General features: G+C 42.4%; 1 protein-coding gene across 3 annotated transcripts in view; it reads left to right on the top strand.

The window, feature by feature from the left end:
* Positions 1-13,175, top strand: part of LOC126985012 (uncharacterized) — a 91,872-nt gene that overhangs the window by 48,201 nt on the left and 30,496 nt on the right. Inside the window, exon 3 of one of the 3 annotated variants that reach the window (XM_050839247.1) lies at positions 8,317-8,441. In XM_050839247.1, coding sequence (XP_050695204.1) covers positions 8,317-8,441 — 125 coding nt within the window. Of the gene's footprint in view, positions 1-8,313; positions 8,442-10,969; positions 11,447-13,175 lie in introns of those variants that run through there. The other 2 variants (XM_050839246.1, XM_050839248.1) reach the window with 2 other exon arrangements.

Genomic DNA, 13,175 nt, shown 5'->3' with positions numbered 1-13,175 from the left:
GTTTCTCAGGAGGAGCTAACAAGAGAAGGGAGGAACTTAGATATATAATAAAGGATGAGTAGACGTTAGATTTACGGATTAGGGAGATAGATGGTGAATAAATGATAGTTAGAGATATCAAGAGAAGAAAGATTAGATATTGATTTATATGGATGAGGAACATAGATGAGGAAAAAAATATGATGGAACTCAGGAGATATAGATTTTTATGGACGAGGAAGACAGATGGTGAAGAAATCGACCTCAGGAGCGATAGGTGTAGACCGACTGATCATTTGTTTAGTCTGATAACATTACGTATCTCAATATAAGTTTACAAGGGTGAGAGCGAGGAACAAGAAGAAATGAAAGGGATATTTAGATGCATATTTACTTATCTATCAAACAAAAATCGGCATGGAACGACGATATAATAGAAGAAAGAGGAAGAAATGAAAAGAAGGAACAGTAATGGTATGTACAAGATAATAAGAAAAACAAAAGAAGGTGGAGAATTAAAAGAGCGAGAGAATGGACGAGGAGGGAGAAAGAGGAGGAGGAGGAGGAGGAAGAGGAGAAGGAGGAGCTATGACGTAATAATAGCAGGAAGAGAAGGATTAGTAAAACAATCAGTAAAATTAGGCGGAGTAGTACAACAGTAAACATAAAGACAGAGAGGAAGGAGAAGGATGAAAAATAAAGAACAGGAAGAAAAAGACGAGAAAGAGGAAAAGAAAAAGTACTGGAACCATAACCAAGATCAGAACAGAACCAGAAAATCCTTAAAAAAACACGTAAAAGAAAAAGACAGAGAGGAAGGAGAAGGATGAAAAATGAAGAACAGAAAGAGAAAGACGAGAAAGAGGAAGAAAAAAAGTACTGGAACCGTAACCAAGATCAGGACAGAACCAGAAAAGGGAAGAGGAAAGCGGACGAAAACGAAGGCCGAAGAAAGGGTTGATCGTGGGTGTGGCAGAAGTTATGCGTGTGTGCGTGTGTAAGGGGGGATGGGTTGAGGGGGTGAGTGTGGGCGTGGGTGTGTCCCGTTGTGAGGAGGGAGATTGATATGAAGGTGTAATACTAATACTAATGCTAATACTAATACTTCTAATGATGATAATGCTTGTAATTATTAACGGAAACACGAGACAGCCAAGGAGATACAAAAGAACGATCCCGCAACCTGCTGTTCCATACTAATACACTGGATAGGAGTTGGCAAAAGTGAGAATTCCAGTTTGCTAATACTAATACTAATACTAATACTTCTAATGATGATAATGCTTGTAATTATTAACGGAAACACGAGACAGCCAAGGAAATACAAAAGAACGATCCCGCAACCTGCTGTTCCATACTAATTCACTGGACAGGAGTTGGCAAAAGTGAGAATTCCAGTTTGCTAATACTAATACTAACACTAATACTTCTAATGATGATAATGCTTGTAATTATTAACGAAGACACGAGACAGCCAAGGAGATACAAAAGAACGATCCCGCAACCTGCTGTTTCATACTAATACACCGGATAGGAGTTGGCAAAAGTGAGAATTCCAGTTTAGTCTCACAAGTTACTCAATATTTCCTTTCACAACACAACAGCCACCACAGCACACCCATCTCATCATTTCCCTGCTTCCTCTCGCTCCCCTTCCCTTTCCTTCCCTCTCCTTCCCTTCCCTTCCCCTCAGTAGCGGCAGCAACATATTACCTTCCAAGTCTCACGAAGGAGGAAATACGACGGCAAGTTAAGGCTGTTCTCTTGCTCTCTCAGAATCCCCACAGATGGATAGATTAATATAGATCATACAATATTTCTACCTCTGTTTTCCCTCCTCCCTCATGTCTACTGAATCTGAGAAATCGTCACCTAAGAAACACAAAAAGTAAGAACAGGAACACAAGAGTTTATCAAGTATGAGCCAAGCAGGAAGGCGCCACTATAAAACAACTTCCCCGCGCCAAAACAACCACCAGGCCCAATTAAGATGACAGCCTCCAGTCCATGATTCCTTATTCTCACAACCGCCAACAAATTCAGATGCAGGAGGAATGGAAATTAAGGAAAATGCAGTGATCGTCTTTTGAGGTTTACTAAGTAGCAGGAATGGGGAAAATTTAATACAGTAGAGATGTTATGTTTCTCCATCCAAAAGTCGCTGAAAGGAGGAAATACAATCGTAGGAAGGCTTTTATAACACGCCTTTTATAACACGCTCAACATCCTGGCATCTCTTTCCTTCCAGTGCTCCGTTCCGTTCAACACGAGCGTAAACAAAATAAGATGAATGAGATGGAAAGTTACAAAAAAATAGATACATAAATAACGGTCGCCTCGAGATATATTCTAAGCGTTCTGTAAACTTATCAACATACAGACCCCCTTCCCCTTCCCCTCCCCCGCCCCTCTTCCCTTCCCTCCCCCCTCTCCAGCCCTTCCTTCATCCCCCTTCACACGAGCGTCAACAAAGCAAGATGGATGTGATGGAAATGAACAAAAACGTAACAAAAAATAATACTAACAACAAAGCTTCGTAATAAAAAATACATATACATTTACATATTTAAAGAGTTAAGATGCAGTAACGGAAGCAGTCTTTTGAACCTTAACGATAAAAATAAACACACATTAAAAAAAACGAAGATAAGAAAAAACATAACAAAGAACAATGAAATGGGTGAGGCAAGGAGAAGGAGAGAGACGAAAAGTTACACGATATACTTCGGAAACTCGACCGTATGTCTTATTTTCCTTTTCTTTTCTTTTTTTCTATATTGTTGCAAGGAAGAGAATGTGTGAGTGGATGAAGTAACAACAGAACTAGATGACGGGAACTATAGTGAAGGAAAGAAAGGAAAAATTATGACACACTTCGGAAAAATTATGACACACTTCGGAAAAATTATGACACACTTCGGAAAAATTATGACACACTTCGGAAAAATTATGACACACTTCGGAAAAATTATGACACACTTCGGAAAAATTATGACACACTTCGGAAAAATTATGACACACTTCGGAAAAATTATGACACACTTCGGAAAAATTATGACACACTTCGGAAAAATTATGACACACTTCGGAAAAATTATGAGACACTTCGGAAAAATTATGACGCACTTCGGAAAAAATATGACACACTTCGGAAAAATTATGACACACTTCGGAAAAATTATGACACACTTCGGAAAAATTATGACACACTTCGGAAAAATTATGACACACTTCGGAAAAATTATGACGCACTTCGGAAAAATTATGACACACTTCGGAAAAATTATGAGACACATCGGAAAAATTATGACACACTTCGGAAAAATTATGAGACACTTCGGAAAAATTATGACACACTTCGGAAAAATTATGACACACTTCGGAAAAATTATGACACACTTCGGAAAAATTATGACACACTTCGGAAAAATTATGAGACACTTCTGAAAAATTATGACACACTTCGGAAAAATTATGAGACACTTCTGAAAAATTATGACACACTTCGGAAAAATTATGAGACACTTCGGAAAAATTATGACACACTTCGGAAAAATTATGACACACTTCGGAAAAATTATGACACACTTCGGAAAAATTATGACACACTTCGGAAAAATTATGACACACTTCGGAAAAATCGTGACACACTTCGGAAAAATTATGACACACTTCGGAAAAATTATGACACACTTCGGAAAAATTATGAGACACTTCGGAAAAATCATGCCACACTTCGGGAAAATTATGAGACACTTCGGAAAAATCATGCCACACTTCGGGAAAATTATGAGACACTTCGGAAAAATTATGAGACACTTCGGAAAAATCGTGACACACTTCGGAAAAATTATGATACACTTCGCCAAATTATGACACACTTCGGAAATCACTCCATATTTCTTTCTGCCTTTATTTATTTATTTATTTATTTTGTTTATTGTTACCAGGAAGGGAAGATACAAATAAGAATATCATAAGGACACACACACACACACACACACACACACACACACACACACACACACACACACACACACAATGAAAAAAAAAAAATCACGGTACATACATTCGTGATTCTTCTACACCAAGTTCTCTTAATGCCAGTTTTATTTATAGTTTCCTTAATTTTCTTTTCGCGCTTTCCTGCCTTTAACTAACGCACAGGTGAGGAAGAGGAGATTAATTAAGCACAAAATCACGATCTTCAGTCCATCAGTAAATTTAGGGAACCCGACTTTTACCTGTGTACGGTTATCTCGACTAATTAATTACTTTACCTTTGCCGCCGTACAAGACAAGGCTTAATGTAAATGGAGACTTCCTCAAACATTACCTTTTGCAACTTTATTTTATCTTTATTTTGTGCGTCACCCTCACGACTATGTATTTGGCAAGACTTCTTCTTCTTCGTGAGGCTGCTTGTTCCTTGTACTGACGCTGTTGTAGGTTGTAATAACTTAACCAATTGATTTTTTTTTCACAACAAAGACAGCTCAAGGGCACACAAAAAAGGAAACAATAATAAAAAAAAAGCCCGCTACTCGCTGCTTCTAAAAAGAATCCAAAGAGGTGGCCGAAAGAGAGGTCAATTTCGGGAGGAGAGGAGAGGAGGAGAGATTTGTTATTTGTGAAGTGAAGCAAAATGATATTATGACTTCGCGACCCAGAAGTGGACCTCGACCCCTGCTCTGAAGAACTCGGATGTAATATAGAGTGGTTCTGTTCTGTACGAGTGAAGGCGGTTGGCTGTACGTACATAATGGATTTAGCAAGTTTGTTAATTCAAGGTTGTATTATTACTCGAATTTGTGAGAGCATCAAAACAACCGTTAAAATAAATAAGCAGAACAGCGCAAGGTTATGAGAGGATGGGAGTGATGAGAACAGAGAATTAGATAGTTATTGATTACACACACACACACACACACACACACACACACACACACACACACACACACGGAAGTACAGCACCACGCACCGCCACCCTCCCCACCGCCTGGCTACGCCCTCGTGTGTGTCTACAAGCCATCGACAGCAATAAATATAAACAGCGAAGCCACACTCGGTTATTTGGCCTTAAGAGGGAACGCGCGCGGCAAGGGGGCGGAGTTGTGGGTAGTAGTAGTAGTAGTAGTCACAGTCATCTCGTTACTGCGTTATCGTGTAGAAAGTAAATAAAAAAATAATCATACACCTCTACAGTAGGGCCATTTATGAGAGACTATGTAAGCCATCACGCTCTTTCACTAGGATGTTGGACAAGATATATTTCTGTAGGTTTATGCTCGCAGGTTTACTCTAGGTGTTCTGAACGTGGCAAGTAATGTTAATGGGTTGATTAAGGAGGTTTAATTAGGGAGAAAGAAGGAGTAGGAGGAGAAAAAGGAGGAAGGGAAGAAGGGAGAGGGGACAAAGAGAAACAAAGAGGGAAGGAGATATTTTTGTAAGCCTGTGTGGGGGAGGTGTAGGGAGGAATAAAAAGTGGAGGAGGAGGAGGAGGAGAAAAAGATGACTGGGGAGGAAGGAGAAATGGAGGTATTAAGAATGAGGAATATAGAGGGAAAGTGATATGTTCGTAAGGGTGGCCTGAGGAGGAGGAGGAGGAGGAGGAGGAGGATTTGCGGTGGGCGAAGCAAAGGAGGCGATGGGGAACATGAATATCAATATTTTACGTTCTTTTTATACAAATGTTTCTTTCCCATTCGTGCATACAGGCCTGGCAGCGAGCGAGGAAGATGGATTGAGGAGGAGGAGGGGGGGGGGGGGGAGGAGGAGGAGGCTAAACGCACGGACTCTTCAGGAAATTGAAATCCCTTACAGCCCGCGTTGTAAGAAAGATACTGTTGGTCCTCCTCCTCCTCCTCCTCCTCGTCCTCCTCCTCCTCTAATCTTTCGTCCTCGTCTCAAATTCCTTCATCAAATTCGATCTTGCGTTCAGTGTTGTCACCTTCCTCCTCCTCCTCCTCCTCCTCCTCCTCCTCCTCCTCTTCCTCCTCCTCCTCTCTCACGCTTCCTAGAACTAATTTCGCACGCCTCCTCAAGAGCCTTCACCATTCGCTTAACACACACATCAGAGCGAGGAAGAAAGTGCCAAAGTCATTAATAACAGTAGTAGTAGTAGTAGTAGTAGTAGAGGTAGTAGTAGTAGTAGTAGTAGTAGTAGTAGTAGTGATCATATTTACCTTGTGTGTGTGTGTGTGTGTATGTGTGTGTGTGTGTGTGTGTGTGTGTGTGTGTGTGTGGGCTAATTATAACAGTACCATCAGAATAATACAGTAAAAGCAATCACACACACACACACACACACACACACACACACACACACACACACACACACGCTAATGGACAGGTGCAGGTGAGGCTGACGGTTTGCAGTTACCTATTATTAACACAGATATGACCCTCCTCCTCACCTCCTCCTCCTCCTCCTCTTCCTCCTCCTCCACATACCTGTCTTCCTTTTCTTCTCTACGTTCGTTACTTTTCTTATCTCCCTTCTACCTTTCGTCCTCTTCAGTTTCTTTAATTCCTGCTTTCTTTCTTCTTTCTCCCACCTCCCTTCTTCCTCTCATCTTTCTTCACCATGGGGTCTGTGTGGTCTGATTTTCTATGTAAATCTATGTAAATCTTTCCTTCTCACCGTCTCTTGTAATTCCTGCCACTCCTCTCTCCTAAACACCCTAACTCCTATCCTTCACCTGCTTCTCCCTCCACTCCTCCCCTTCCATGTTTCCTCTCCACACCCTTTCCTCCACATAGCATGCATACCTCTCCTCTTCCTCTCCACTCTGTCCCTTCACCTCCCCTCAGTTGCTCCTTCCTCTTCGTCTTCGTCTGTATTATTTCATCTTACCTTTCCCATCTCTTCCCTCCATGTCCTTTTTCAGCCTCCCGTCTCCTCATTCACTCCAGGATATGTGAGGTTTAGTTAGCGAGCTGGTGTTGTGGTATAAGGGTTCGCTGTGTGTGTGTGTGTGTGTGTGTGTGTGTGTGTGTGTGTAATATTTGGATGCTGTATTTGATCTGTTATCTCATCGGTTGGTTAGGTATGGACAAGAGAGTTGAAATCGCTAACGGAAATGATCAAAAGTAGCGATTAAGTTTTTCAGTAATGATAGACGTTAATAAGCGTTAATAATAATAATAATAATAATAATGATAATAACAATGACAGGCAATAGCAGAAACAAAGAAAACACACACGCTTACGCATATACGCACAAACATACGCAGGTACACCCACCCACACCCACACCCACCCACACACACACACACACGGAGAAGAAAAGGATGGAGTATTTTTATTTTATTTTATTAGAGTAAGCAGAGAGGCGTGCGGGGAGAGAGAGAGTGGCGGAAGGAAGAGTGGACAGACAGGTGCAGGTGAATTAACGAAGAGGTCGATAAATAACGTGGAGTGTTGGGTGTATTAACAGACCGAGGCAGTGATCATTTACGTACAAACAGACATAGACAGACAGATGGAGGGTCGGACGTGCATATTCACAAGTGCACGAACACACACACACACACACACACACACACACACACACACACACACACACACACACACACGAAAGCAAAGATATCCTACGTGTTTTTCTTTATTATATATATTTTTTCTTCTACTCTTATTCATCCTCCTCCTCCTCCTTCTCCCCTTCTCCTCCTCCTCTTCCTCCTCCACCTCCTCCTCCTCCTAAATCGTGTCATCCGCTAGTGGAACAAATATCCTTCAGAAGTTGTTTATGCCAAAGCGATTAACTCCTTTAAAAATTACATTGACCGTTACTTTGTTGCGGTAGGATCGAACAGAACGGTCCCTCGCGCACGCATAGCAAGTTCTTTAATCTGCTCCTTGGTTCACCGCAGTGCCTGGCGAATAGACTGGTCTTTTAATGCAGGCGAACTCCTTAACCCCTTGGATGCAGATTTCCTACAAGAAGACATCATTAAGCTACAGGAGTGGAAAAAAAAAGTGGCTGCTACAATTTAGTGAAGAAAAATGTGAAGTCATGCATCTTGGGAGGGGAAATCCAGCATACCAATACCACATGGGAAACAGTCCACTACCCACCACAGAGGCACAGAAAGACCATGGGCTACCAGTGAAGGCAAAATCCGTGCCAATCGCAGCGGACGGGTTAAAAGTCACTATACTTACTGTTGCCTGTTCTCCCATGTTTGTATGCTTCCTCTATTTCCTCCTCCACCACCACTACAGCAACCACCTACAATAACCACCTACAACAACCTCCTTCCCACACATACCATACACACCTCCTTACCAGCAACCCACTAACCTCCTCCTCCTTGTCCTCTCCTCCCCAGCAGCCGCCCGGAACACCTGCGGTCCCTGTTCGAGCAGGTGGCCAGCCTCGACCACATGCTGACCTCGCTGGAGAGTCAGATCGAGGTGCTGACCGCCGTGCAGACCGCCGTGCCCAAGGACCTCACGGGTGAGTGATTGCGTGACGAATTTGTTTTCTTAATTCACTTTGTTTTGGATTGCTTTATTTTCTTCACTGTTTTCCTTTCTTTCTCTCTCTGATTCTTATTTATATCTGTTCTCGTGATTTATTAACGTTTTTTCTCCCTCCTCTTCCTTCCTTCCTTACTTTTATTCATTTCTTCGTGTTTGCACAAGGGAGGGAAGGAAAAGAGAAGGGAATGAAAGGGAGAAAACCAACAAGGAAAATAAAAGAAAGTTAGAAGTGAAGACAAAAGAAATCTGTTGCCTGCTCTTCGGTGTGTCCATGTTTTCATCTTCATTCCCTCCCCTCCTCTCCCTCAGCAGCCTCCCTCCGCATCAATCTTCCCCCGTACTTGCCTTCACCTTTCCCATCTTCTCCATCTCTCCTTCCGCCTTCATTGTCTCCTACACACACACACACACACACACACATACACACACACACGCACACGAAACTTACTGTGTGCAAAGATTTCCGTCTCTTTCTTTTTCATTTTTCTTCTTCTTCTTCTACTTCTTCTTCTACTTCACACACACACACACACACACACACACACACACACACACACACACACACACACACACCATGACTCACACACACACATACATACGCACACACCGTCAGTCATCAGCCCAGGGCAACCTTGTGATCACCGCTCCACAACGCTCACCGCCTCTATTAAAAAAAAAAAAAAAAAAAAAAAAAATACTCCATTCGTTACAGCTTTCATATCCTTGTCTTCCTTTCATTTCTCCTTTCCTTCTGATTTTCTCCATTTCCTTCCCTCTTTCCTTCTTTCCCTTCCTTTCAATTCTTTCCACCCCTTCTTATACTTCCACTTTCCCCTATCATTCCCTTCTCTTTCCCCTTTTTTCCTTGTCTTCCCTTCTAATTTCCTTCTTTCCTTTACCTTTAGGAAAGGAGGAAACTAGATGGAAAAGGGAGAGGAAAAGAAGGGGATAGGAAAGAATAAAGGAAAGGAAAAGAAGGGAATAGGAAAGAAGAAGAAAGGAAAGGAGGAAACTAGATGGGAAACGGAAATAGAAAGAAGGAAAAAGAGATGAAAATTAGACAAGGAAGGATAACAAGAAAAGAGAGATTGGGAGAGAGAAAATACAGAATAATAAACTTGAAGAATGGAAGGCTTTGGCGGTGCTGTTTGAGGTCACGGGCGGCTGAAGGCGAGTGTGAGGGAAAATTAGCGATGATAAGAGTATATTTAGAGTAGCGAGAGCCGTGAGATATGCACCCCCACCCAGCACCTTAACTTCTTCCTTTTCTTCTCCTTCTCTTTCTTCTATTCTTCCTCTTTCTCCTTTTTCGTTGTCGTTCTTATCGCTGTAGTTCTTCTCGTATTTTCCTGTCCCTTTCTTTCATCTCTCTACCCACACCTTACCTTCTTCTTATCCTCCTCCATCTCTTCCTCCTCCCCTTTCTTTTCCTCTTTATCCTTCTCTTTTATTTTTCTTTCATCTCTTTTTTTTCGGTCTTCTCATTTTTCCTCCTCCTCCTCCTCCTCCTCGTTTTTGTTCTTTTTCTTCCTTTTTCCTACACCTCCCTTGCTCTCCGGTTGTCCTTGTTCTGTTTTTTTTTTTTCCTGATCGTCTTCTTGCCCCTTCCTCTCTTTTCTTTTTAATTTCATTCTGTTAGTATTGCTTCCTGTGTTTCCTCTTCATTTGATCTTTTTTTTTTCTTCATCTACTTTTTTGGGAAACTTTTTTTCCTTCCTTCCTTTGGTCCATTTCTTTCGTTTTCCTCCATTTGTCCTTTTTTTTCTTCACCTCTATGACATGTTTCCATACAAAACGCCACACCCTTCAGGAAAATCCCTTCTAGGTGTGTGTGTATGTTTTTTTTTTTATTTATTTATTTTTTTTTTTTATTTATTTATTTTTTTTACGTCGCGGCCTATAGCGCCGGTAGGCTTCTTCCCGGTGGATCCTGATGGTCGGCCCAAGGCTTCTTCCCGGTGGGGCCTGATGGTCGGCCCAGCCCGTTCTGGCGCAGGCGAGTGTTTATGGTGGCGCTATCTTGCACTGGGTCATGCTGCCCTCCCGGAGCTCATCTTAAATCTTAGAATCTAGAGTCCGGGTTGATAGGTGGTCTTCTGGACAGCATGTGGGTAGTTTTAAGCCACTCGGCGGCGGCTGAAAAATCCCAGCTTGGTGGCACCGGGCGGGGATTGAACTCGCGTCGTCCCGAACGCGGCGCCGTCACGCTATCCATTCAGCCACCGCCTCCCCTGTGTGTGTGTGTGTGTGTGTGTGTGTGTGTGAAAATATAAATATGCCACCTTTTTCTAAGATTTACAAAGACAACAATGAGAGTAATAAGGAACAAAACCGCCCTCAAAAACAGTCATAAATAAATAAAAAAGAAAATAATTACAGTAGTTGTGAAATATTTCCCTAAAAAAAGAAAAGAAAACTAAATATATACCTTTTTTTAAGATTCTAAAGACAACAATGAGGATGATAAAGAACAAAACCGTCTACAAAAACAGTCGGGAAAAGAATACGGAAGAAAATAAGTACAGCAGAGTTATAAAATGCTTTCCCTAACGTCATATTCAAACTCATCATCATTTTTTTAAGACCACAGTGACTCAAGGGTTACCGTGATGGAGATGAGCACAGAGGCCACGCGTAGCAGCTATAACATGTACTCGTAGCCTTACTAATTACTTACCTACAGCGTTGCCAGATATAGAAAAGAGCTCACACGTACTAGCATACACTCGAGCGCCATATATACGCCAGCCAGCCAGTTAGTCAGTGGTAGCGTGCGAGGTGCGTGGATTTAGCAGCGTGTCGCAACCCCCGAGGCAACGTTTCGGTCCGTGACGACGAGAACACGGCCGCGAGGAGGCTGGAAGGGGGAGGAGGAAGAGTGGGGCCCGGAGGAGTGTTGGAGTCAGTTTATATCTGGAAGGTGTGGCGGAAGGGTGTGTGCTCGTCCGGGTCTGAGGGCGAGAGAAGGCGTGGCGTCAGGTGGGGAGAGTGGAGAGGAGAGGGCGAGTCGCGGTGAAGGAAAGTAAGGGAAATAGAAGGAAAATTTGGTTGGTTGAGAATGGAAATAAAGAAAACAGTGGGAAATGGAAAGGTAATTTAATTCGCGCAGAAGGAAAGTAAAGAAAAGCAAGGGAAACGGAAGGAAAATTTTAGTTGGTGGAGAAAGGAAGTAAATAGGAGCGAGGGAAACAGAAGGAGTTTTATCAGCGGAAAAAGAAAATGAAAGAAACAGAGGGAAACGGAAAGGAAGATTTATTTGCGGAGAAAGAAACTGAGCAAAATCAAAGGAAACAAAGAAAATTTTCATTGACCGAGAAAGAAAAGTGAGAGAAATAGAAGGAAAATTTGAATCGTGGAGAAAGAAAGTAAAGAAAAGCAATAAAAACAGAGAGAAAAACTGATTCCGGAAGTTCTTTAGAAAGAAAACAAGACCGAAGGAGAAATAAATAAAGAAAATCGAGAGAAACGGAAAGAAAAAAATGAAACTCTGGGAAAGAAAAATAAAAAGAAAAAAATCGAAGGAGACGAAAAGAAACAAAATACAGTGAGACATTGTGAAGATAAGTACATAATAACATGGGACAATAAGTGTTCAAACCTTACGATGAATTACATAATGATTGTTACTGAGACGAATCATTGTCTTCCGTAGTTTGAGGGAAAAGAAGAAACGAAGACAAAAGAAAACGAAGAACCAACAGAAAACGTGAACCGGTGAAGAATGGAAGTTTAAATGCCACGTGTTAAATGAAAAATCTAATTGGGTTCCGTGTTGACAGGTGTTTGCCAAAGCTTAATTAGTGCACCTGGGACGTGTCTGATGGAAGAAACCTTGATTTGACCTCTTCTTCGTGTGTGTGTGTGTGTGTGTGTGTGTGTGTGTGTGTGTGTGTGTGCCGTAACAAAAGAAATCAAGTCAGAGAGAGAGAGAGTACCGAAAAAAATGACCATAAGAAATGCGTGTCGGAGACGAAATGACGAATAGAAAATGTAACATATATGACATGCAGAAACGAATACACACACACACACACACACACACACTTACACACACACACACACACACACACACACACACACACACAAACACATACACGAAATTGCAAAGACAGTCCCGGAAAATTACCTTCATGTACATTACCTTACTCTTTTTCTCTCCCTCTCCCCTCCCTCACCTCTCCTTCCCCATCCCTCCCCTCCTCTCTTCCTCATCCTCCCCCTTCCCCCCCCTTCCCCAGTAGCGTAGATAAATGGCCGTCCATCCAATAGTCACTCCAACGCTTGTTTTGCGGAGCGCCCCGTCAGCTCAAGGCAGGCGTTCCACCGGGTGACTGCTGGCGCCCTCCCCCTCTCTCTCTCCCTGGATCCCGCCTCACTCTTTTCCCCGGGCCCCGCTAGCTGGCTTCCCCTTCTGGTTCCGCTGACTGACCCCCACACCTGCTTACTCCTCAAGGGCTCCGCTATCCCCCAAGGGCACAGACTCCCGTTCTTTGCTGTCTTGTCTTATTGCTGTACTTTCCTCCCACTTGGCTTCTGGAATCCCCTCTCATTCAGTCTTTTACTCGGAGATGAGCACTGAGGCCAGGTGCAGGTATAGTGTATGCCCCTAACTCTCCTTTACTTTACCGGCCAGCTTGTTTGTTCCTTTTGTTTATTCTAATTTCCTTGTAGTCCCTCAAACTACGTAACAGTTTACTTTCTTTCTCCG

The sequence above is a fragment of the Eriocheir sinensis genome, chromosome 58, assembly GCF_024679095.1.
Source record: "Eriocheir sinensis breed Jianghai 21 chromosome 58, ASM2467909v1, whole genome shotgun sequence".
NCBI classification, from domain to species: Eukaryota; Metazoa; Arthropoda; class Malacostraca; order Decapoda; family Varunidae; genus Eriocheir; species Eriocheir sinensis.
The sequence above is the reverse complement of the archived record's forward strand: the minus strand, read 5'-3'. Positions and strand labels throughout refer to the sequence as shown.